This window comes from Muntiacus reevesi, chromosome 9 (assembly GCF_963930625.1).
Source record: "Muntiacus reevesi chromosome 9, mMunRee1.1, whole genome shotgun sequence".
NCBI lineage: Eukaryota > Metazoa > Chordata > Mammalia > Artiodactyla > Cervidae > Muntiacus > Muntiacus reevesi.
The window spans coordinates 32,479,231-32,505,533 of NC_089257.1; the positions used below are offsets into that span (position 1 = coordinate 32,479,231).

At 36.3% G+C, this 26,303-nt stretch overlaps 3 protein-coding genes across 8 annotated transcripts in view; 1 reads left to right on the top strand and 2 right to left on the bottom strand.

Moving 5' to 3' along the window:
• Window positions 1–24,039, bottom strand: part of METTL15 (methyltransferase 15, mitochondrial 12S rRNA N4-cytidine) — a 351,902-nt gene extending 327,863 nt beyond the window's left edge. For 3 of the 6 annotated variants that reach the window (XM_065944510.1, XM_065944511.1, XM_065944506.1), the window contains exons 1-2: window positions 21,344–21,467; window positions 18,329–18,615 (exon numbers count right to left, since the gene is read on the bottom strand). In XM_065944510.1, the coding sequence (XP_065800582.1) occupies window positions 18,329–18,615; window positions 21,344–21,386 (330 nt within the window). In that variant the 5' untranslated portion in view covers window positions 21,387–21,467. Of the gene's footprint in view, window positions 1–18,328; window positions 18,616–21,343; window positions 21,472–21,728; window positions 21,966–23,940 lie in introns of those variants that run through there. The other 3 variants (XM_065944507.1, XM_065944508.1, XM_065944509.1) reach the window with 3 other exon arrangements.
• On the bottom strand, window positions 8,682–10,241 carry STMP1 (short transmembrane mitochondrial protein 1). Its single transcript, XM_065945124.1, has one exon. The coding sequence runs from the start codon at window positions 9,642–9,644 to the stop codon at window positions 9,468–9,470; it is 177 nt and encodes a 58-aa protein (XP_065801196.1). The 5' UTR covers window positions 9,645–10,241; the 3' UTR covers window positions 8,682–9,467.
• A 59-nt stretch (window positions 24,040–24,098) lies between the features above and the next one.
• Window positions 24,099–26,303, top strand: part of KIF18A (kinesin family member 18A) — a 78,686-nt gene continuing 76,481 nt past the window's right edge. The window contains exon 1 of the mRNA XM_065944504.1: window positions 24,099–24,203. The gene's annotated coding sequence lies outside the window, so the exon portion shown is untranslated. The remainder of the gene's footprint in view (window positions 24,204–26,303) is intronic.

The window sequence follows — 26,303 nt, forward strand, 5'->3', positions numbered from 1 at the left end:
TTTCATTATCAAAGAAGTAGAAAGTATCAGAGACTGCAATACTGTGGTTAACATCCTAAACTGACCTAATGAGCTAGAGAGGAATGCTGTATTTCATCTTATTTAAAAAGCAAATTAATACCTTACTTTTTATATCATAATACAAATGAACATCTGACTTTTTATATCCCTTTATGGATATAATTATATATTATTAACTAAATAACTTTAGAAAAATCTGGGCAGTTTCTGTTATGAAAATGATGTTACAAAAATAGTAAACCAAGAAAAATAAAATATTTTTCTTTCATAATTATCTACATTCTCCTTTTTGAAATAGCTCAGTTTGTATTTAAGTTCTAAGTAATTCTTAGCAAGAAAAGTTGGCTTCATGTTCATTCATTAGTTTGCTGTTTTGATCATTTTAAATTAAACCAAAATCAAGACTTTCTATTCAAAAATGTTGGTTTCACATGTATTTACTCAAAGAATAAATCACCTTGGTAGAAATATTCTGGACTGGTGGAAAAGACAGGCTTCATGAGACTATTTTGAAGATCATTTCTAAAATAGGAAGGGCACATGACTGACTTTGCTTTATTTCATGATTTCTACTATAAAGGAAGAGTAAAATCAAAACCATAGTGAAGAAACATAAGGCAGCAAGGGACAAGAAAAAGAAGAAAAACCTAGAGAAGATGGAAAATCATGAAGTCCGTTTCCCTTTTTAGCATTAACACTATTTCCTAAAAACATTCTCTTACAGTTTCCTGCCCCTGATAGCATGCTTTCTCTCCAGCTCTATTTCTAAGACTTAGTCTATTGGTGGTTCTAGTCAATTTATCCTGTACCTTTCTTTGAGCAATTTCTCCCCGTCTCCTATCATTACAAATAGAAGATTTCCTACCCAGAGCGAAAGATCAATCTGGGAACAAACTCTGAAAAAACCAGTGACCTGACCATTGAGACAGACCAGAACTCCTTGGCAGAGTGTTGTGATAACAAAAGAAGCATGTTGTTGTTGTTCAGTTGCTCAGTTGTATCCAACTCTCTGCAACCCCATGGAGTATTTACATACAACCTATGCCCATCCTCTCATATGCTTTAAATCATCCCTTGACTACTCAGAACACCTGATACAATGTACATACTATGCCAGTTCAGTTCAGTCGCTCAGTCATGTCCGACTCTTTGCAACCCCATGAACTGCAGCACGCCAGGCCTCCCTGTCCATCACTAACTCCCGGAGTCCACCCAAACCCACGTCCATCGAGTCAGTGATACCATCCAACCATCTCATCCTCTGTCGTCCCCTTCTCCTCCTGCCCTCAATCTTTCCCAGCATTAGGGTCTTTTCAAATGAGTCAGCTCTTCGCATCAGGTGGCCAAAGTACTGGAGTTTCAGCTTCAACATCAGTCCCTCCAATGAACATCCAGGACTGATGTCCTTTAGGATGGATTGGTTGGATCTCCTTGCAGTCCAAGGGACTCTCAAGAGTATTCTCCAACACCACAGTTCAAAAGCATCAATTCTTCGGCACTTGGCTTTCTTTATAGTCCAACTCCCACCTCCATACATGACTACTGGAAAAACGATAGGCTTGACTAGACGGACCTTTGCTGGCAAAGTAATGTCTCTGCTTTCTAATATGCTGTCTAGGTTGGTCATAATTTTCCTTCCAATGAGTAAGTATCTTTTAATTTTATGGCTGCAATCACCATCTGCAGTGACTCTGAAGCCCAGAAAAATAACATACCATGTAAATACTTGCAAACTGAACATAAGTGTTTTGTGTGCATGCAAGGCTTCCCTGTCCTACAAAATCTCCTGGAATTTACTCAAACTCATGTCCATCGAGTCAGTGATGCCATCCAACCATCTCATCCTGTCTTCCCACCTGCTTCTGTTCCTGCCTTCGATATTTCCCAGCATCAGAGTCTGTTCTAATGAGTCAGTTCTTTGCATCAGGTGGCCAAAGTGATATCTCTGCTTTTTAAAACGTTGTCCAGGTTTGTCATAGCTTTTCTTCCAAGGAGCAAGTATCTTTTAATTTCAAGCCTACAGCCACCATTCACAGTGATATTGAAGTCCAAGAAAAAGTCTGTCACTGTTTCCATTGTTTCTGCATCTATTTGCCATGAAGTGATGGGACCAGATGCCATTTTAGTTTTTTGAAAGTTGAGTTTTAAGCCAGCTTTTTCACTTTCCCTTTTCACTTTCACCAAGAGGCTCTTTAGTTCCTCTGCACTTTATGCCAATAGAGTGATGTCATCTGCATATCTGAGGTTATTGATATTTCTCCAGGCAATCTTGATTCCAGCTTGAGCTTCATCCAGTCCAGCATTTTGCATGATGTACTCTGCCCAGAAGTTAAATAAGCACGGTGACAATATACTGTCTTGACATACTCCTTTCCCAATTTTAAACCAGTCCATTATTTCATGTCTGGTTCTAACTGTTGCTTCTTGATCTGCATACAGGTTTCTTAGGAAGCAGTTAAGGTAGTCTGGTATTCTCATCTCTAAGAATTTTCCAGTTTGTTGTGGTCCACACAAAGGCTTTAGTGTAGTCAATGAAGCAGAAGTAGATGTTTTTCTGGAATTAACATACTTCAAATGACTGAGCACTGATGTAGTCCCTCATGTGCCAAGGAAGCTAGTGATCTATGCTCTAGGGATGTTAGACCAAAGTACCTGACCTATAAGTTTAGAGGCCTAATACTGAAGCTTTTGTAGGCTGACCACTAGGTACTAAGAACTAATACTAATGGTGAAAAAAAAAAAAAAAAAAAAACCATAAACCACATAATCTGATTGGTAGTTAGGGACATTCAAGTCCAACTAATATCATTTATTACTACATGATTCCAATACAACAGAAGGAATGGACATATTTCCTCTTTTCTTTTTCTGCAGTTAACATGTTACTTTGTACAAAATGCTACTGAGATCAACACTAATGGAAAGCACAGACAACAATATATAAAAGTGCTTCACAAACATTAAAATCTTCTACAACTTCATGTTGTTGTTACTAATAATATTTTTCCCAGCATACACTGGCCTCATGTGAAAAATCCTCCATCTTTATAAATATATTGTATATCCAGAGTTAATTTCTTTTGCTGTTCAAAAAGAAAAAAAAAAAGAATATATATATATATATGTATATATATATATATATATATATACACACACACACACACATATATAAAACAAAATAATTATTTTTCTTTTCTGGAAATTTAATTATAAATATAGAAAAATACTCTATATCACAAAGAGCAAATGATTATGACAAGGATAAAATACATCCTTAAAAGTAGTATACAATGCAATATAACATCTTATACATTAAGGACTCAAACAAACCAAGTGAAACATTTATACATAAAAGAAAAGGTAAGTAGCTATAAAAATGCATATCAATATTTTCTGAAATAACATTCATGAAAGCAAATAAAATCTTTAAATGTACATTATCTCCTGGTAAATATTTGCTTCACCCAAAGGAGACAAAAACTAGCACCCACAAAAAAAAAAAAGAGAGTTCACAGATCATTACAGTGAGATGAGTCACCATAAAGCTCTGTAACTTGGTTTATTATAAAATAACACTTTAAGTTTGCTACTTACAGCTAAGGAGTTATATGAGGAGAAGGTAGTGGAAGAAGAGTAAAATCAAATGTTCTGAGAATTCACAAGGTCAAGGTATACTTACTAGCACTTTTAACAAAAACAATATGGGACATAGAAAAACAATAGGAAAAGAAAGAATCATTGGACCTAGCCTCTTCCAGTAACTATGATTAGACTATTGATCAAGGACTAGTGTTGACCTAAATAGAGAGTAACCAGTACTCAGGATGACTCATGCAAATGTGCTTTGTGAACAGAAAAACTTCACCCGTTTCTTTTTCTTCCTGTAAGCTTCCCTTACAGAATGGACATTTGTTTCTTCCTAGGTCTCTGTTTACTGAACTTGAAGAATGGCTCAAATAAAACTTAAAATTCAGTACATATATCTGACTTTTTAAATGGAAGATCATTTTCACAACAATGGAACCACATTTATTTGGGAGTTATCATCAAAGCAGGAAAACTGTAATTTGTAATTAATTTTTAGGCTAAATTTAAAGCAAAAAAAAAATTTAATTCTCATATTTGAATGGCAAAAAAGTAGGATTCAGTTTCTGGACTATAAAAAGAGCAAATCATAAGAAGATAATTTAAAGACACTGGATAGGCAAAAGAATTGATTAAGTTATTGATCTTATTTATGTAAATAAAGTTCCAATGTCCTGTATTTATACTGTGCTTCTAAATTCTAATGAAGACAATTATATTCACTGATAAAACTATATTAAGTCACTGAAAGAAAAGCAAGAAAATTCTCACAGATACTGAACTTACTAGAAAGGGTGGATATACACTCAAGAAATACACTGCAATTATTAAAGATTTCAATATGAAAACTATTGTAATCAGATGTAAATTATAAAAGCACATAATATGAGTATTTTAAAAAGCACTAATATCTTTATGGGAAAATAAGTAGGAACAACTTATTATCCTTTTAGTTATAAACTATGTAACTATGACTAGACTATTACTCAGGGATTTCTAAAACTAAGAATTGTTAAAGAAACTAGGAAACATTTTGGCACAAATAAGTAACTCATTTAGCTAAAGACTCCCTGGTTCAGTGGTAAAGAATCCACCTGCCAAGCAGAAGGGGTAGGTTTGATCCCTGGGTCAGGAAGATCCCCTGGAGAAGGAAATGGCCACCCACTACAGTATTCTTGCCTGGGAAATCCCAAGAGTAGAGGAGCCTGGTGGACTACAGTCCATGCCGTTGCAAAAGAGATGAAGACGATTTACCAACTAAATAACAAAAGGCCAAATAAAATTTGAAAATACAACCAGAAAACTCACTTCTGAATCAGTTTTTCACATTTCTTATGATATGAAAAAGTATTTTATAAATAGCATTAAATATATATATTCAGGTTAGAGAAAATATGCTAAATTTACCATTGAGATTCAAATGTCCATACGCCCCACCCTAAAACACTATGAGGAAATTCTAAATTTGATAGTTTGAATAATGTGGGTTTCACTAGTACACATTAGAGCTGATAAACTGTAGTTTTTACCAAAAAAGAAGAGACAAGAAAAAATTTTAATTAAATGATCAAATATAAGAACTCAATATATAATTGTCTAATTGTTTTGTGTTTATTACTGATGGCTGCCTAAAAGATTTTAAATACCTTAACAAGAGTATGTAAAATGTTCATCACATCACCAGGTAGTGCAGACCACCTATAAATGTGACAAGTATCTGAAATATGAGATAATGTATTAAATAAATTGTCGTTGTTCAGTCGCTAAGTCATGTCAGATTTTTTGCAACTCCGTGGACTACAGCAGAGCAGGTTCCTCTGTCCTATGCTATCTCCTGGAGTTTGCTCAAACTCATGTCCATTTAGTCAGTGATACCATCCAACTATCTCATCCTCTGTCATCCCCTTCTCCTCTTACCCTCAACCTTTCTCAACATCAGGGTCTTTTCCAATGAGTCAGTTCTTCACATCAGGTGGCCAAAGTATAGGAGCTTTAGCTTCAGCATCAGTCCTTCTAATGAATACTTAGGATTGATTTCCTTTAGGATTGATTGGTTTGATCTCTTTGCAGTCCAAGAGACTCCAAAGAGTCTAGCACAATTCAAAAGCATTAATTTTTCAGTGCTCAGCCTCTTTACGGTCTAACTTTCACAACAGCACATGACTCCTGGAGAAACCACAGCTTTGACAATATGGACCTTTGACAGCAAAATGATGTTTCTGCTTTTTAATATGCTATCTAGTTTTGTCATAGCTTTCCTTTCAAGGAGCTAGTGTATTTTAATTTCATGGATGCAGTCACCATCTGCAGTGATTCTGGAGCCCAAGAAAAGAGAACCTGTCACTGCTTCCACTTTTTCACCATCTGTTTGCCATGAAATGATGGGACTGGATGCCATGATCTTAGTTTTTTTAATTTTTAGTTTGAAGCCAGCTTTTTCACTCTCCTCTTTCACCCTCATCAAGAGGCTCTGTAGTTCCTCTTTATGTTCTGCCATTAGAGTGGTATCATCTGCATATATGAGGTTATTGATGTTTCTCCCAGCTATCTTGATATCAGCTTGTGATTCATCCAGCCTAACATTTTGCATGATGTACTCTGATTATAAGTTAAATAAGCAGGGTGAGAATACAGAGCCTTGTCGTATTCCTTTTCCAGTTTTGACCTACTCAGTTGTTCCATGTCCAGTTCTAACTATTGCTTCTTGATTCACATACAGGTTTCTAGGTAAGGTGGTCTGGTATTCCCACCTCTTTGAGAACTTTCCACAGTTTGCTGTGATTCACACAGTCAAAGGCTTTAGTGTAGCCAATGAAGCAGAAGTAAATGTTTTTCTGGAATTCCCTTGCTTTCTCCGTGATCCAATGAATGCTGGCAATCTGATCCCTGGTTCCTCTGCATCTTCGAAACCAGCTTGTATATCTGGGAGGTCGCAGTTCACACACTGCTGAAGCCTACCTTGAAGGATTTTGAGCATAATCTAGCTAGCATGAGAAATGAGTGCAATTGTACAGTAGCTTGAACATGATTTTATAATCAGGCAGCCACTGCCGAGTTCTCCAAAATTGCTGACATGCTGAGTGCAGCACTTTAACTGCAATGTCTATTAGGATTTTTAAATAGTTCAGCTGGAATTACATCACCTCACCTGGCTTTGTTCATAGTAACACTTTCTAAGGCCCACTTGACTTCATGGTACTAATAAAATGTCATATATAAAAAACATAAACCAATCATGAAATCTAGTATTAATAGGGCTTTAAAATATATATTAAAGATATATTTAGAAGTATTTTTTTTCTTGCAGAAAAAAAATCTGCAAGAAACATAGAATCTGTGACAGTACAATAGAAAAGCAACAATATTTATTTTACTTGAATGTTTGCATATAATTATGAAACAATCATCTATTTCTAGTAGCCATGAATTAATATAAAGAAGTGTGTTTTCTTCAAATCAGTAACTTGCATTTTTAAGCAAATTTTTATTATGCTAAAACAAACAACATAAAACCTAATCATCTTAACCATTTTTAAGTGTAGCTTTCAATGGTAGGTATTAAACACATCCATAGTGTTACACAACCATCACTACCATCCATTTACATAACTCATTTTACCTTCTGAAACTCCATACTTATTAAACAATAACTCCCCCATTCCTCTCTTCCCTAGCTCTTAGCAACTGCCATTCTACTTTCTATCTCCACGACATTGATTACACTAAGTGTCTCTTATAAGTGGAATCATATAGTTAGTATGTATGACTGACTTGTTCATCTATCAAAATGTCTTTATGGTTCATCCATGCTGTAGCATACTGAAGAATGTCCCTTCTTTGTAAGGCTGGATAATACCCTGTGATATGTGTGGGTCATATGTTGCTTCTCTTCACCCATCAACAAACACTGGAGTTAGCCCCATGTTCTAGATATTGTGAATGCTGCCATGAACATGGGTGTGCAAGTATTTTGCTTCAAGAAACTTCTTTCAATTCTTTTGAATACATATTCTCAGAAATGGAATTGCTGGATCATAATATTCTGCGTTATCTTTTTGATGAAGTGGCAAACTGTTTTTCACAGCACCTGTATCATTTTATATACTATCAGCAGAGCTCAAGGGTTCTAATTTCTCCACATCCTCACCAAAATGTTGTTTTCTCATTTTTTGACAGTAGTCATTCTAATGGTTGTGGGGTAGTATCCCACTGTAGTTTTGATTTTCATTTCCCTAATTTATGATCTTTGTGAATCATTTCATGTGCTTATTTGGCCATTTGTATCTCTTCTTTGGAGAAATGTCTATTCAAGTTCTTTGCCCATTTTTGAATCAGGTTGTTTGTTCTGCACTGTTGAGTTTTAAATTTTTTCCATATATTCTGCATATTAAATTGATATCAGATATATGATTTGCAAATATTTTCCCATTCTATAAATCACCTTTTCAATTATGTTGGTAGTGTCTTTTCATGCTCAAATTTTTTAAATTTTCATGAAGTATAATTTATCTATTTTTTTCTTTCACTACCTTTCTTTTACTACCCAAGAAATCACTGCTAAATCCAATGTCATGAAGTTTTTGTTCTAAGAGTGTTATGGTTTTAGGTGTTACATTTAGACCTTTGATCCACTTTGAGCAAATTTATTTATGTAGTATTACGTAAGAGTCCGACTTAACTCTTCTCTACATATCCAGTTTTCTGGATATCCAGTTTTCTCAGAGCTATTTATTAAAAAGAATGCCCTAGGCGCCCTTGTAAAAAGTCATTTGGCCATACACGTGAGAGCTTATTCCCAGGTGTTCTTTCGCACCCCATTGGCTCACACGTCTGCCTTTACGCCGGTATCATGCTCTCATGATTGCTGTACTTCCGCAGTAAGTTCTGAAATTGGCAAACACGAGCTCTCCAGGTTTGGTCTTTTTCAAGATTGTTTTGACCATTCAGAGTTCCTTTAGATTCGATATGAATTTTAGGATGGATTTTGCTATTTCTAAGACAACATCATTAAGATTTTGGAACAAATTTCATTGAATCAGTAGGCAGCTTTGGGTCACATTGACATTTTAGCAATATTAAGTATTCTATTTTTTTTAATGTACATACTTTTTTAATGCAAAAATGCAGAAAATTTCCTTTATAAACAATTTCTCATAGATCTATCATGCAATGTCAAAGGTACCTGTAGTCCCATTAACTATGATTCTCATGAGTGAAAAGAGCCAGATCAAATACATCTAGAAAAAAATGGCACACTAGATTATGAATTCTACTGAAGACAAAGACCATTATTTTAAATACTTTTAAATTCCCCAATTCCTGATAGGGTTCTCAGAACACAGTTTCTTGGTTAATGAATAGTAAATTGATTTATTGGTGAAATTAGCAACTATGGAGCTTCCTGATGATATAAAATCAGTGGATAATTCACAGAAACTAGCTTCCAGATTTTCATTTTAATTACTACTGTGAAACAACATAATTTAGTACCAAGTGTTTAAAAACCCATTATAATTACCAGACTCTGAAACACGCATGATTTAGATATCATCAACTACACAAAACTCATTCACTTTTCTTTTGAAAAAGGTAGTAGAAATCTCAAAGAATAAGAGAGAGACTACTAACTAAAGGTATGATAACTAATCAAGCACCATGATTCCATTCTCAGGACCTCCCAAGAGGCTGGAAGGAGGAAGGGAAGAAGTGAGGATGTTGGAGAAATAAGGGTCACTCTTAACTTCTGGTCCCTTTTGTGCTGTGAGGCAATGCACGGTCTAGCGAAAAAGAAAACTGCTGAGGCTGGAGATTAAAACAAAAGCTTTTGGTTCAGACGGTAGAGGCCCTGGAGAACAGTAGACTCAGTTTATCCAGAAGGCAGTGCTGGAGTTGGCTTCAGCAACTGGGGGTTTCTTCTTAGCGTCCACGTCTTTTGTAATTTCTTCAAGTTTTTTAGCCAGGTTTGGTATGTCATAGTTTTGAGCCAGATACATTCCCACCACGTTGTCAAGAGTAAATCCAAGCAAGAACTGGAGCATAGTGTCGGCAAGAAGGGCGCGAAAGGCGGTTGCAGCTCCAAGGGCCGTTGGGACCTACCTCCCCCCAGTATTAAGTATTTTAATCCATGAACACATGATGTGTTATGTCTTTTTTTTTTTTTTTTTTTTACAAATATCTTGTAGATGTCATTGTATGTGTCTTTCACTTCCTTGGTTAAATTTATTTCTAAGTACTTCATTCTTTTCAATGCTATTACAAATGGAACCATATCATAATTTTCATTTCAGATTGTTGATTGTTCATGTATAGATTTTTGTGTGCTGCCTTTGTATGCTGCTACTTCACTAAATTAATTTATGAGTTCTTTTTGTTTCGATTTGGGCTATTTCTGGTATGTGGGATCTCTAGCGTTTTCTATGTATAAGATCGTATCATTTGCAGTTATAGTATTACTTCTTCCTTTCCAATATGGATGCCTTTTGTTTCTTTTTCTTGTCTAACTGCTCCAGCTGGAACTCCCAGTAGTATGTTGAATAGAGTTGGTGAAATGGGCATCACTGTCATGTTCCTGATCTTAGAGGAAACTCTTTCAATATTTCACTACTGAGTATCATATTTACTGTGGGTTTTTCATATAAGGCTTTTATTATATGGAGGTACTTTCCTTCTATTCTAGCTTGTTGAGTGTTTTTATTATGAAAAGGTGGTAAGTTTTGTGTAAAATGATTTTTCTGCATCAATTAAGATGATTACATGCTTTTCCTTTTTCCTTCATTTTGTTGATGTGACATATAACATTGATCAATTTTTTTTTGTTTGATGAAAACACTGCATTTCAGGAATAAATTCTACTTGGTCATGGTGTATAATTCTATAAGTGTGCTGCTGAACTCAGTTTACAAGTATCTGCTGAGGATTTTTGTGTCAATGTTTATAAGGGATATCAGTCTGTGGTTTTCTTTGCTTGTAGTGTCTCTGTCTAGCTTTGGTATCAAGAATATGCTGGCCTTATAGGATGAGTTAGAAAGTATTCCCTCCTCTTCAGTTTTTTCAGAAAAGTCTGATGTGGGTTCATACTAATTTGCCACTGAATGTTTGCTAGAATTCACCAGTGAAGCCATTGGGTCTGGGGCTTTTCTTTGTCAAGAGATTGTTGAGTACTGATTCAGTGTCCTTACTAGTTATAGGTCCATTCAGATTTTCTATTTCTTCTTGATTTAGTCTTAGTAGGTCTTGTTGTTTCTAGGAATTTGTCCATTTAATCTAAGCTGGCTCAGTCGGTAAAGAATCTGCCTGCAGTGCAGGAGACCCGGGTTCAATCCTTGGGTCAGGAAGATCACCTGGAGAAGGAAATGGCAACTCACTCTAATATTTTTGCCTGGAAAATCCCATGGACAGAGGAGCCTGGCGGGCTACAGTCCATGGGGTCACAAGAATCAAGACACGACTTAGCAACTAAACCACCATCAAATTTGTAGGCATACAATCATTCTTAGAACTCTCATATAAACCTTTCTATTTCTGCAGAATTGGTGGCTATCACCCCATTTTCAATTTGTTAATCTGAGTCTTCTCTCTTTTTCTCTTCGTCCTTCTAGCTAAGACTGTCAATATGGTTTTTGTTCCTGTTGTTCAGTTGCCAAGTCGCAACTGACTCTTCACAACCCCATGGACTGCAACATGCCAGGCCTCCTTGTCCCTCACCACCTCCCATAGTTTGCCCAAGTTCATGTCCATTACATTAGTGATGCCATCCAACCATTTCATCCTCTGTTGCCCTTTTCTCCTTCTGCCGTCAATCTTTCCCAGCATCAGGGTCTTTCCCAATGAGTCAGCTATTCGTATCAGGTGGCCAAAGTATTGAAGTTTCAGCTGCAGCATCAATCCTTCCAATGAGTATTCATAGTTGATTTCCTTTAAGATTGACTGGTTTGATTTCCTTGCTTTCCAAGGGACTCCCAAGAGTCTTCTCCAACACCAGAGTTCAAAAGCATCAATTCTTCAGCACTCTGCCTTCTTTATGGTCCAGCTCTTACACTGCACATGAATACTGGAAAGACCATAGCCTTGACTATAACTGACCTTTGTCGGCAAAGTGATGTCTTTGCTTTTTAACATACTGTCTAGGTTTGTCATAGCTTTCCCACCAAGAAGCAATCATCATCTAATTTCATGGCTGCAGCCACCATCCACAATGATTTTAGAGCCCAAGAAGAGGAAATCTGTCACAGCTTCCACCTTTTCCCCTTCAATTTGTCATGAAGTGCTAGGACCAGATGCCATGATCTTAGTTTTTTCAATATTTAGTTTTAAGCCAGCTTTTCCACTCTACTCCTTCACCCTCATCAAGAAGTTTTTAGTTCCTCTTTACTTTCTGCCATTAGAGTGTCTTCATCTGCATACCTGAGGTTGTCAATATTTCTCCCAGCAATCTTTATTCCAGCTTGTAACTCATCCAGCCCAGCATTTCTCATGATGTGCTCTGGATATAAGTTAAACAAACAGGGTGACAATAAATAGCGTTGTCGTACTCCTTTCTCAATCCAGAGATCAAACTGCCAAGATTCACTGGATGATAAAGAAAGCAAAGGAACTAAAGAAAACCATCTAGCTCTGTTTCATTGACTACGCTGAAGCCTTTGACTTGTGGATCATAAGACAGTGTGGAAAACTCTTAAAGAAATGGGAATACCAGACCATCTTACATCTCCTGAAAAACCTATATGCTGGTTAAGAAGCAACAGTTAGAACCTTGTATGGAACAACTGACTGGTCAATTTTGTTGGTCCCTTAAAATTGGTTTCATTGATTCTCTCTACCATTTCACTTTGGGTTTCATTTGCTGTTCTTTTCCTAGTTTCTTTAGTTGTACAGATAGGTTGCTGATTTGAGAACTTTGTTTTTTTATCTAGGCATTTATAGCTATAAACTTCTCCCTTAGGACTTCTTTCACTGTGTAACTTAAGTTTTGGTATATTGTGATTTTGTTTTCATTCATCTCTATGTATTTTCTAGTTTCCCTTGTGATTTCTTCTTTGATTTACTGGTTGTTTAAGAATGTTTTACTTAATTTCCACAAATTCATGAATTTCCTAGATTGTATTTTGCTATTGATTTCTAATGTTATCCCATTGTGACTGGAGAAGATACTCTGAATGATATCTTTTACAATCTATTGAGACTGAACTTATAGCTTAACACACATTCTATCCTGGAAAATATCCCATATGTACTTAAGACATGTGTATGTTGCTGATATTGAGTAGAGTGTTCTGTATGTCTTAAACAATTGGTTTATTGTGTTAAGTTCTCTATACCCTTATTTGAATACTGTCTGGTTGTTCTATAGAATATTGTGAGTAGGTACTGAAGTCTCTAACTATTTCTGTAGTACTGTCTCTTTCTCCCCTCAATTCCAATAGTTTTTGCTTCATTTATTTTGGTGGTCTGAAATTAGGTGCAAAAATATTTATAACTGCTTTATTGCTGTATTGAAACTTCAATTATATGTTTATTACTAAAATGCCCTCTTTGATTTAATTAAAATTATCTTACTACTTCTACAGAAATAAAAATCAAGGTGAGATTTCAGGACAACTTTAAAAAACAAACTGTTAACATTTTATATTTATTTAATGATGTGAATTCAAATTGTGCAAAAAATAAAAGGACACTGATGCTAATTTCAAAGTTTTTGCACTCAACAAAATGTCTCACTGTTATATAATGCATTATGGATTCTAGCACTAGTAAATCATATAAACAAAGTCATACTACAGAATACCATTTTTAACCTGTTTTATATTTGGGATGGATTGTTTATTAGAGGAAAAAAGAATGTCACTGCTAAAAAAGTAAATGAAAACAGTATTCTATGGCTATACCATGGTACCTTTCAGGGTAGAGAAACACAAAATACAGATCTTAAGTAGGGAATGTCAAATAAGCTAAGGGACAAACTGACAGACTATACTAATTTTCAGAATTGTCAGGCAAAATTTTTTGCCATTATATAACCTACATATATCTAATGGCATCAATCGTGAGAGTCATATCCAGTGTCATTCACACGGGTTGGAGAGAGTCAACTGTACATACTTCTTCCTAATGGTACATTCAATGATACCAGGTTAGTAACTTGAAACGGGTGATAATAGGAATTTGTATTTCATGAAAATCTACAAACAAAATAAATTGGGGTTTTTCTTTTTTTGAAATCCATACTCCACCCTGACCAACAGACCAGGTGTTAAATATTTACCAGTACAACACTGGAAATATCACACTTCTGAAGGTATTTTGATAACAAAGGTCATTCAACTAGCTCCATGATGCGTTAAAACAGAAACATTTTTCAAATAAACAAAGGTAGAATAAAATTTAAAATAAAAATCTGTTTCCAAGAAAGCTATATGTTTAAAAATAAAGGAGAGGAAACAACTACATGTTGACACAGTCCATTTCATCTGAAATTTATATAGTCCTTTCTTTAGGAAAAAATGCATCTTCATATATGTGCTATGGTACAGGGCCTGTCTCTTATAGAGGTTTCTAACTTTCTCAATAATTTGAGGTCAAACAAAATAAGCTCCTTCTTTCTGTGATTGATCAGCTTTTAATATTTAAAGAAAGTAAATCTATAGTTCCAGGATTTTCTCTTTTATGCTCAATCTCTATTTAAAGATTATAAAGATTTAAAGTAAAACAAGTGAAATGCTGCTATTGATGCTAGGGAAAATAAATTATATAGAGTATAATGCATTTTTATAAAGAAAAGTATACCTTATACCATGACAACTGTAGCAAATCAAGCAACAATGAAATTAATATTAAATGTTAGAATATCAAAATAGATAAAACACTTAGAGTATTTAGAAACCCAACCTTACAACTTTAGCCTGACATTTATCATAATCTATTCTGCATCAATTAGATACGAACTCGTTTTCTCAGTCCTCCTATCTGTTCCTTTACCAGATTTCTCCAGCTGCTTCCTTAGACTGGGCCTGCCACACTGACGCTGGAATCATACAAAAGTCTTGAGCCTGAGAAGTTCCCTTAGTACTTGAGGTATATTCCTTTTATCTGTCCCTCACATCTGTGCTCCAGTTTACTCTGACTTTTATCCATTGCCTTAAAAATCATTACAAATCCACCATGTTACAGTCCTTATGCTAGGCCCTGTAAATATAATGGTAGACAAGATCAACATGTCCATGACTTTCACAGGGGGGCAGTCTACTAAGAAAGACATCCACTGAACAAATAATCTCATTTAAAAAAAAAAATTATAAATGCTGGGAAAGAAAAGTGTATGACTCCATGAATATGTTAACCAGGAGAGGATCCTCCTCTGTACGCTCTGGAAAAGCTTCCCTGAGAAAGTAAAATTTAACTCAAGACCTGAAGAATGGTTCAAGGCATAAGAAACAGTACTTTCCAGCTGCAAACATGTTAGTTTCACCTTTGTTGGTACTTTTATTTCCACTTTTGCTGTCTCCTAGCATTTTTCTCCTAATTTTTTTTCCATGATTTTTTTTATTTTTACGTTTTACAATGTTGTGTTGGTTTCTGCCATACAACAATGTAAATCACACCTAAGTATACATATGTCCCCTCCCTCCTAATCCTCTCATATACCCCTCACTCCATCCCACCCCTCTAGCTTGTCACAGAGCACTGATTTTGAGTTCCTTGTGTTATAAGAAACTTACCATTAGCTATCTATTTTACATATTCTCCTTAATATTATTGTATCTAGTTACTAATGCTGATCCTTTTTAATCCCCATAATAGTATCAGCTAATGTTTACTGAGCTTATACTACTCAGAAGATATCATTCTAAGCAATTTAAATAAATGAATTCATTTAACCCTCACAATGATCACATGAGACAGGTTGTACTTCATATCACAGATGAGGAATCTGAGGTAGAGCCACGGTAAGCTACTTGTAGGAAATTACATAGCTACTAGTACTAGTCCTTGGGCATGACCATCATGCCCCTCGTAACTTATCACTCTTAACAGAAACCCTCAAGGCACCAAGCTACATTAGCAACATTATTGGGCAAAGAATACAAAGTTTCCTATATCCTCTGAACTGCTATCATCTTCAGCTAGAAAGGATCATGCTTGCTGTCTCCAGTTTTCAGAAATTAGGAATAAAAGACTGACCAAGGTAGCCTATACTAAAACATCTTCAAGAGCAAGAAAAATGTCTTTAGAACAAGTAGTACTTTCTTACAAAAAATTACTCACCCAGAATATGAAATAATGAAAAATGGGAAAGGAGAAAGAATTATAATTTGTTTAATTCCTTCTGTATCTCCCAAGGCTTCCCTGGTGGCTCAGTCAGTAAAGAGTCTCCCTGCACTGCAGGAGACCCAGGTTCAATCCCTGGGTCAGGAAGATCCTCTGGAGAAGGAAATGGCAACCCACTCCAGTATTCTTACCTGGAGACCTCCATGGACAGAGGAGCCTGGTGAGCTACAGTCCACAGGGTCACAAAGAGTAACTCCCAAGGACGAGAAAAAGTCGCTCAGCTGTGTGCGACTCTTTGTGACCCTATGGGTAGCCTTTCTCTTCTCCAGGGGATCTTCCTAACCCAGGGATTGAACCCAGGTCTCCCGCATTGCGGGCAGATACTTTACCAGCTGAGCCACAAGGGAAGTCCAAGAATACTGAAATGGGGAGCCTATCCCTTCTCCAGCGGATCTTCCTGACCCAGGAATTGAACCGGGGTCCCCTGAATTGCAGGCAGGTTCTTTACCAACTGAGCACCAAGGAAGCCCTAAGGAAGAGAAAAATGTGAGCAATTCTTTGTTCTTTTAATTCAAACTCATAAATATTTGCACAATTAATATGTAGTGAATAGGCTATGATAAAGAAGAAATTCCCAAGACCAATTATTTTCTTTAAGTAAGCATCTTTTAAATATCAAAGAAAAGGAAACAATTATTAAATGATCAAGGCCTCACTCAAAACCACATGTAGATTTTTTTAAAGTTTTTATTATGATCAAGAGTTTCATTTGTAAATTTATCATTGAAGGTGATGTGAAAAACAGTAATTAAGTGGGTGATTGATACAGGTGAATGTATGACTCATAGTTTGCAAAGGAATATGATTTTGGAGAAAAGGCTCAGAAAGAAAAGCAGCAAATAATGGATTCTGGAAGAATGAAGACCTTTCCTGTCCAAGGACTGTCAGCAGTTCTTTATTACTTGAAGATTAAGGGAATAGTGAATAAAGCTGTCTACCAGACAGCAGAAAAGGTAAGAAATAACATTGTCTCTAAGTGTACCTCACATTAAAATTCTCAGAAATAACACTCATAAAATTAAACTTTCAATAAAAAGTAACTAGAAAACTCAACTCAAATCAGAACAATAGAAACTTGAAAACAAACCAACATTACATTTATCAGGAACTTAAAACAATGAAACAGCAGGGTAGGTCAAGTTATAGAATTGCCTAATTTTATTCCACTTGGTTTTTGAAAAAAAGCAGATACAATACTGAATTAGGAAATTTTATGGGGTTTGTTTTTCTTTGGTTATTTCTCTACTTCACAGGTTACTGGACCGAGTAAAGTAGATTATCCCCCCAAAAAATGAGTTGGTCTCATCCAATCACTGGAAAGCCTTAATAGAACAATCACTGCCCTCCCTGGAACAGGGAGAAATGCTTCCAGTCAACTGCCTTTGGACTCAAACTGGAAGTGTTAAGTGAGTCTCCAGCCTGCCAGCCTACAATGGAGATTCTGAATTTACCAACCCTCTATAATCACTTGAGTCAATTCTTTAAAATCAATCAAGCTCTCCTTCTCTCTCTTTTGAAAACCACATATATACTCACGCCTCCCCAACACATCCTGTTGGTCCTATTTCTCTGGAGAATTCTCAGTAACACAAAAGGGTAGCTGTGACTTAGCCTAAGAAAACAGGATGGGAATTGAAATTTCTACCTTTGTCTCCAGTCATTCCTAAAAAGATTAAAATTCTCAAGAAGCTATAATAGAATTTCGTTTTCATATCCTAACCACACAGAATATGATATTCTTTTCCTTTTAAAACTGTTATTTGACTAACAGTCAAATAACCAACTAACCAACTAACCAACTCTGGAAAACGGTTTGCCAGATTCTCAAAAAGTTAGGCATAGAGTTAGCATATGACCCAACATCCACTCCAAGGCACATGCCCAAAAGAACTGAATACATGTTCACACAAAAACTTTTACATGAATGTTCATAGCAGCATTTCAGAGTAGTCTAAACATGGAAACATAAACCTCATCAACTGATGAACCGATTAAAAAAAAAGTCATATCCATACAACAGAATGATTCAGGAATAAAAAGAAATAATTACTGACACACATCACAACATGGATAAATCTTGAAAACATGCTAAGTAAAAGGCAGGCAGAAAAGATCACAAAGTGCATGAATCCACTGATATGAAATGTCCAGATCAGACAAATCCATATGGACAAAAAATAGATCAGCAAGTTGTCAGGCACAAGGAGAAGGGAATCAATGGGGAGTGAATGCTAATGGGTTTGGGGTTTCCTACTGGGATAATAAGAATGTTCTTGCATTATACAGTGGTGATAATTGTATAACCTTGTAAATACACTAAAAACCACTTAAATGTGAACATTAAGTGAATTGTATTTCAAGTAAAAAGTGTTAGAAAATATAAGATTAATCAACTTACCTGCCCTTTTTGCGGTGCCAAACAACGAACAACTTCATCCACCATCACTGGAATATGTAACTTAGTCATCACTTCAGAATCTCTATCTTGAGATCTGTGTAACTCCTCAACTCCAGTTTGATCTGTTTCCTCCTGGGCTTCATATTCATTATATCTTTCTGCTGTAGCATGTATTTTTTTTGGCCAGACACCCAAATTAAATATGCCAGATTCCAACCAGCATGAAAGAAAATTTTTATGGATTCTACAAAAATATGGGTATCGAAGCATTCTGTAGATCAACAAATCTAGAAAAAAATTAAAATCATGATTGTTGAATTTTTTTTAGCGAATGTTATAATACTTGGGGGAAAGCAAATTAGTGTGCAATATTTACCACATGAAAAATATATAAAACTCATCATTTCAAACAAGTGACAGTGACTACCTTCCTTACATAAGGCAAGGAACCCAAGAGAACCCCAGAGACTATCTGAAAATATAATTTTTAATGTGGCCTTTTAAGCTCTAAGACCATTAATGTTTTAACCATCAGAGATATGAATATTTATTAATCATAATTTCCTGAAATATGTTTTTTTGCATTTTAATTAAGTTTAAAGAATGGGTTCAATGCATCAAAACCGTTAATCTGAAAAAGCTATCTAGACGGCTGATGGGATTATAAATATCATTCTATTTTAGGTTCACATGTTCTTTAATTTCAAGCCCTTTTAATTGTTTTTCACATAATGCTAAATCTTAATTTTCAATTTAACTTTGAGAAACTGAAAAAAGGCTATGCATGTACAACCGAAAAGAAAAAGAGGTTATCAGTCTATGAAAAAAGCCTTATAGATTTGTCATGGATAATTTTTGACAAAATTATCTCACCATGCCTTGTATCAGTGACATATACATCATTTTAAACTATACTTTATAAACACTCCACTGAACACACTTTGACATTTCACATCCAACACTGTTTTAATTGTCTGCTCCCTGCCCCCCAAAAAAATCAAGTAAATAACTGATACATTCTTTTTTTTCCCTCTAACTTGCTTTGTTTTATTCTGGAATGTTCAACTCTAAAATGAAGAGGAAAAAACATAATTTATGAAATATATTAACAGAATATCTTTTGAAAATATTATGCTCCTTACTCCAAATGTTGTTTGTGGTTGCAAACAACATTTTTGACATTATTACAATAAATAACAATTTAACATTACTCTTCCTTCCTCATGAATTATGAGTTACTTAGAAGTTAGAACCACACCTTTATATCCACAAAATTAGATGCATACTAGGTGCTCAATATGCATTTTCTTGGTGAAAAAAAAACTGGTTCAATATATTCCAGATTCTACAGAAATAATGTTTGTATCAAACCTTGCTTTAGAAATTTCACCTGTCTCCCGAACCCTACGTAAAACCACATTTTCAAAATAGCCAAGAAAGATAAATTTTGCTTAAATATGCCTTAACTTCCTTTTGCAATAGAAAATGAAGAATAATGTTGAAAAGTCAATCACATGTAATAATTATAAAATAAAAATATATATTTGATATTGTATATAGTATCAATAAGATGTAACTGTGAGGATAATATGTCAACTGTACCAAAGACATAATTCACTATTATGTTGCAAATATGACACAGAAAAACTATGCCAAAAAAGTTTGTTAAATGAGTGTTTTAATTTTAGATGTTCAGTATAACATCTGTATAACAACTATGTATATAAATGCTATATGTTATATAACAGTATAACAATTTTAGTTGTTCAGCAGTTAACAAATTAGCCAGATTACTAATTATGCCTTATGCTTTCCAGAAAGTTTACACAAGCCAAACTATGCTCTAACTTGGCATTTCTAACATATTTCAAAATAAATGCTAACATTTATTGAGCACTTAATAAGTACCACTTACTAGTCTAAGCACACTATATGTACTAACTCATTCAATCCTTACTCCAGCACTTAGAGGTAGGTACTATTATTATTTCCATTTTACAGAGGAGAAAACAGAGAAGTAATCTGCAAAAGGTCACACAGTTGGAGAGTCATAAAGCTAGAACTGTAACACCAGCAATCTTTCCCCAGAATTTTTTATCTTAACCTACATGTTATAAACAGAGCCAACTGGCTTTATTTATTACAGTCATGTAATTGAAAGATACTTTGATTACACTGACTATGTATTTTTAGTTTGCCATGAATTAGACTCATCTTTTTTAAGGAGCCAATATCCTACTGTTGGTCTACTCCACCTGGAAACACAGTATACAGTGTGGCACCCAACAGAAGACACTGTAAGGATGCACAGCCCTAAGTACTGGAATCTGGAGTATTTAAACAATACAACTAAAACTGATTCTATTATTCTGCCTATCCAATAAATGGTAAACAATCTAAACTGGATGTTCAGATTTTGATAATTGTTTTTAACAAAACAAGCAATCGAACAAATAAAAAAGTCCATCATTTCCAATATCAGAATCAGAACCATGCAGGGAAAGGCAAGTAGGATTTAAAAAAAAGTTTTCAACAGCATTGAATTTTCTTCTGCAATCAGCTTCTTTGTATTTACTCAAATATATTCAAAGTACAAAGCCTGTAGAGTTTACTATGCATGAATTGGCTACTAACCTGAGTAAGAATAGAGAAAACATTTCAGTAATTAACCTTCCTCTTTGGTTGTGTTTTTTAATATGTCCCTAAAAATGGAAGGGGGCAAGCTCTAAAGGAAATCCCCTCTCTTCTGCAGCCCAGTCTCCTACCAGGTAACTCAGAGCACTCCTGCAGTCTGCTAAGAACCAGCCACCCTGAAAGATTTAAGATAGTTTTAGGTTCCCTCTGTTTACGGTAAAGAAGCAGGATATCAGGAAATCTAAGCTCTAGAGCCAACTCTGTGGTTGCCTAGGTAAGCCATTTAACTTTTGCCTGCCAGTAAAATTCAGTCTAAGCGGCTGAGACCACGGAATTAACCTGGTTACTCTTTTAAACGTGGAACACAAAGGTGAGCGATACCTTTGAAAACTACTTCCTCAACGGTACTACCAACTACCATCATTGCAGTCAGCTCCCCCTACAGAGAAAACTCTTTGGAAATTCCTAAGGCCAAAAAGTCGACCTGGAGGCTGGCAACCGAACGCAGAGAACGTGAAAAAGGTCCTAAAGAAGAAGAAGAAGAAGAAGAAAAAATCCATTATTTTGCGTAAGAATTACACTCGGACGAGTGAAACTGTTTAGAAACTTCTGAACTCGGTATGAATGAGTGCTGAGGAGAGTAAGCGTGAGAGCAGAGGCGCGAGTTTCCTTTGCGCGGGGCGAATCCGTCGTCCCCTGGAAGTTCCCCCACAGGCATGGAGCGGGTTCCAAAAGAGATCCCGGGACTCGACCACCTTCTCCTCACCTGAGGAACGAAGATTTCTCAGTTAGCCTCCAACTCGGGCCTGCGACAACCACTAGTCCGGGAAATTCTGAATTTGCCGCTCGCCCAGGTCCCAGCCCTGGGGGAAAACTTGCGAGGACGGACAGATTGGGCCCACGTCCGCCCCAGCAACCGAGGACCGTCTGCCTTTGGTTCCGTTGCTTCCAGTCCCCAGCTGTCCCCAGGGTCCCGCAGGCGCCTGGGCTCCAAAAGGTGTTCCTGGGGGTGGGGTGGGATATAAATTCCTATCATTGCCGGCTTTAAATTCACTTTTACTTTTTTTATGTGTCTGATGCAACTTCAAATCTAACTTTCCATTTTATCTTTTTCTCCACTCTTTTCAGTTTACTCTAAACCTATGTTAAATTGCTGTCTTCTAAGTAAGACGGCAGTTAGTTATACTCTTAATTCCTAACAAAAGGTGGGAATTTCTGTCTCCTTAGCACTACATGTTTGAAAAATTTTGGTTCTTTTGCCTTCATTTCGTTACAAAAGACACCAGTTTCCTGTCAGTTCTATTTCACTACTTAATGACTTGCCAATTAAAGAGAAGCCAGCTACCAGAGTAATGACATTGATTGTAACATTAAAATTTCTCTTATTCCTTAAGAGATATGGACAATTCCTTAAGAATATGAACTTCATAATCTTTTAAACTCTTTTAAAAGGCAAGCGTGATGCAGAATTTAAATGTAAAATAAGCACTAGATTAGGTGTAGAAACACCCGTGAAATTGGTTCAGCCTTATACAATGTGGCTATCGAAAAGGAAAAATTTAAACACTTCTCCTTTAGCAATGATCAGTACAATTTTACAAGGAATTGGTAAAACATGCCTATTTTCAGACTAAATTAGGATATCATATTAATATCACTTAATCTAGAAAGTATTTCAGAAACAAGTGACTCCATTCTGAATTGGCTGGGTTGTACCCTTCAAAAGAAATATTTTTCTTCAGAGATTTTTTGAAAACTTCAGTTTTCTTTTCAGTAAAATAAATAGTATATACACCTCATGGGCTGTTTTGAAACTTGGAAGTGATCAGATAGTATATATAAAATTAATAAAATGCCCAGAACATCAAAGGTAAAGTACCACAGAGTGAGTGCATATTTGAAATAAAATAAAAAGCCTTCTCAGTTTTACTACCAAACCCAGCACCATACAAATCACTATCTCATTAGCTAAGATCCATCTAGTACAGCCAGCAATTAGTAGCTTTATTGATGCTCTATCCAGTGCTCAGAAATAATCATATATTATGTATCATATACAATACAAAGTGCTTCTGATTTTCTTCAATATGAAATAAATGCCTATGAAGGTTTCCCCTACACTGTTCATTTATAATACTCTACTTTTAGTGGTGTGCCATCCTGTATATATGGTGATGTTGAATCACTAGAACATAAGCTCCCAGAGGGCCAGGAGTTTGACTCAACTGTGTGCAATTATGTTCTTGAAATATACAATCAATAACTGCTGAATGAATGGATACAACAATAGTAACATAAGAACAACAAAAATTCAGATCATACTATTAAAAATATCCTGAGAAACAAACGATGAATTCTCTTAGCAAACACACCTGCCATTTTTTTCCAGATATATATATTTTTCTTTTTATAGTTACATTCTAAAATTCTAACTACAACCCAGGACTTAAAAGCCCACTGCATCCAATAATGAACTAGGCCAATAAATTTAAATAAATTTATTTTGTAATGTCATCTTAGAAAGAAATGGAAAAAACAGTCATACAACAAATAGTTTCACAGTCAGCAGGCACTAAGGGAATGGGCCTGGGGTTCCTGAGCAATGAAGCCTGGGGCCTCAAACCAAAAGTCCTGGACTTTTGGATTAATTTTGGATTAATTTAGATGAATTGACCCCAGTTGTCCAAATGAACGTGGCTGGAAGGAAGAGGCCCCTATAGCTTCCAGGTCGCGAGACCTGTGCCTTGGAGGTCTCATTGTTTAAAAGAGAAAAGGAGAAAGTAAACACCCAAAACCCATTAATCCATACCCAACAGGCTCCGCCTCTCCCCCTAGCAGAGGGCAAGGCCAAGCCCTGCCCGCATTCGTCTCACTCACACCCTGAACCCAGGGGCCGGGCCCGAGCCCGCGGTCTGAAGGCTTCCTGAAGATCCCAGGTGGCTGCCTCCCACCTGCAGCTGCAGCCTAACCCCGCCCACCTCGGCCAACGCCTCCGGAAACAGCCTCCCCGTTGCCACGGTGACGCGGAGTAAGGCAGCTTCTAGTGCTCCGCGCCGCTAAGACGCCTGGCGCCAAACTGCAGCGCGCCACGGCCACGTCCTGCGTGGTGACGTCACGAAGACGGCAGCCAATGAAAAGAGGCGCTGAGGAAGCTGGCTTGAGTTTGAATCTCGAGGCTGAGTTTGAACAACCGGGTGGCGGACAATCGAGTGAAGAGTCCCTGAAACTTTCTGGGCCTGAGGTGAGTGTAAGGCTAGAGGAGAAAACTGGTCTCGGGGACTTTTTTTGCATGACCTATCTCGCTGGAAGCGGAGAGGTCCCGCCGCCTCAGAAATAGAGGACCAACTGGCTTGTTGACAAACACGGAAGCGTTAAGTGCGGCGTTGGTGTAGGGTTGCGGGTGGGCCTAATTAAGGTTCCTTGAGGAGAAAGTGAAGGGAAGAAGGAACTTGAGAACGCACTAGAATGTGGCTCTGCCTGAACGAGAGTCCTCGACGGCTCAGCAGGAAGATCAGGGATTTCCTACCTGAAATTCTGAAGAAGTCGGAAATTTTAAAGGGCATCCTGGCTCTTTTCCCAGACTTTGGCAGAACACTAACTGTTCAGTACCTTAAGAGTGCAAAGTTCCTTCCGGACTCCATATACAGAGTGTTTTGTTTTGAAGTATAACTAACTCTAGGCTTAACTATCAGATGAGGAGCCTTGGTTCACCAACTTGCAAGCTTTTTGTCCAGCGAGGTTCCGCTGTTAACCTGTCAAAGATCAGCTGGGAACCTTCCCCGAGCCCCAGTTGCAGCATCAAGATAAAACCTGCCAACAGTGACTAATTTGGGGTTTGCTGAGGATCAGCCTGGCTCTGGAACAGATACTGGTAGATGATGCTCTACAAATGAAAAATACTTAAAGCACTGAGAATCATTTCTTCTACCATCTTTTCTTAAGTTTCTGCGAGATTCGCCTTGAGGAGTGTTCATTAGGCACTCCGTTTCAGAGAAGTCAAGGCTGACAGCTGTTTATGACATTATTTGGCCAGAATTGAAAATTTGTGTTGTATAGTGTATAGGTTACTAATTTTTAACAACCAGGTAGGATGTGTTAGGCATTCTACAGGTTTCAGTTGATAGTGTTATTCTACCATGGTCAGCGCCCCCATCTTGGATTTTGGTAAGTATTTATGAACTTTGTTGCCAGAGAACATGAAATCCAAAGACTAGATACTGCTTTTTATTAACCTTCTACTATTTTGTAGGAATTGTTTGTTTCAGTACACAAAGATTATCTGCCTTTTAACGGTAGAAATTGTCTTCTCTTCTATTACTAAACAAGTATTTACAAGTACACAAAGTTCATTTTAAAAACATATCTTGTACCACTCTAAATATATCTTGAATCAATTAAGGTACACAATAAAGTGACTTTTAAGCTGTCAACTCTGAAAACTAGAAGGAAAAAGATAGTCCAGATGTTAGTACTGCCCTTCCCCCCATTTGAAATTTTCATTCTTCCTTGATGCTTGCAAGTTACTAGAAGCAGTGGCTCTAACACTCAAGTTATTTCCAATAAGAGGTTTAAGTAGAGACTGTACATGATAAAGTGGAAGGTAGTTCCTGGTCCTAAAAAATGTTTATGGAATCTGAATCAAATTCAAATTTGAATTTGTATTTAAGAAATAATTTATAACTGTATTACTTCACACCTTCAAGAAAATTTATACAACACGTCTGCTCCATTTTTTGAAAGCCTTTTGTTTTGATTCCAATAAAGCATAGCTGCTAAGAACATGGATTGTAGATTTGGACCTGGATCCACATTCTGGCTTCTCATTTAATTGCTATGTCATTTTGGAAAAATTCCTTATCCTAAAACTAAGTCTCTGTTTTTGTAAATTGGAGACAGTAATAGAGTCTACTTTATATTTTAAGGACTGAATGAGATGATGAATGTCAAATGTTTATCATAATGCCTGGCATACAGAGTGTACTCAAATGACAGCCACTGTTCATTATTACTAATTATCACCATATTCACCTAATTCAAGAGTTCTCAATTAATAATATTTTCTGAAAATAGATACTTACATTATCCAACTGGCACAGAAAAATCATGACCTTCCGGTTTTGTTTCAACATTCATTTCAGGAGCCCCAGTATTAGGCCCTGAGGTTTCTGTCAGAAGTGGAAATAAATAGTTTAACTTCTTCTATCAGAAAATTTCTTAGTTATATATTTATCTCATTATGGAGAGGATGACTAAATACTTGAACTTTAGGTTCAGTCAGTCAGAGTTCAAATTTCATGTCTTGTGCTTCCAGTAATGTGACTTCAGCCAGTTAACTTAACCT

Bases quoted from the DNA above. Each gene is read 5' to 3' on its own strand.
- STMP1 (XM_065945124.1), bottom strand. From the start codon at position 9,644: ATGCTCCAGTTCTTGCTTGGATTTACTCTTGACAACGTGGTGGGAATG.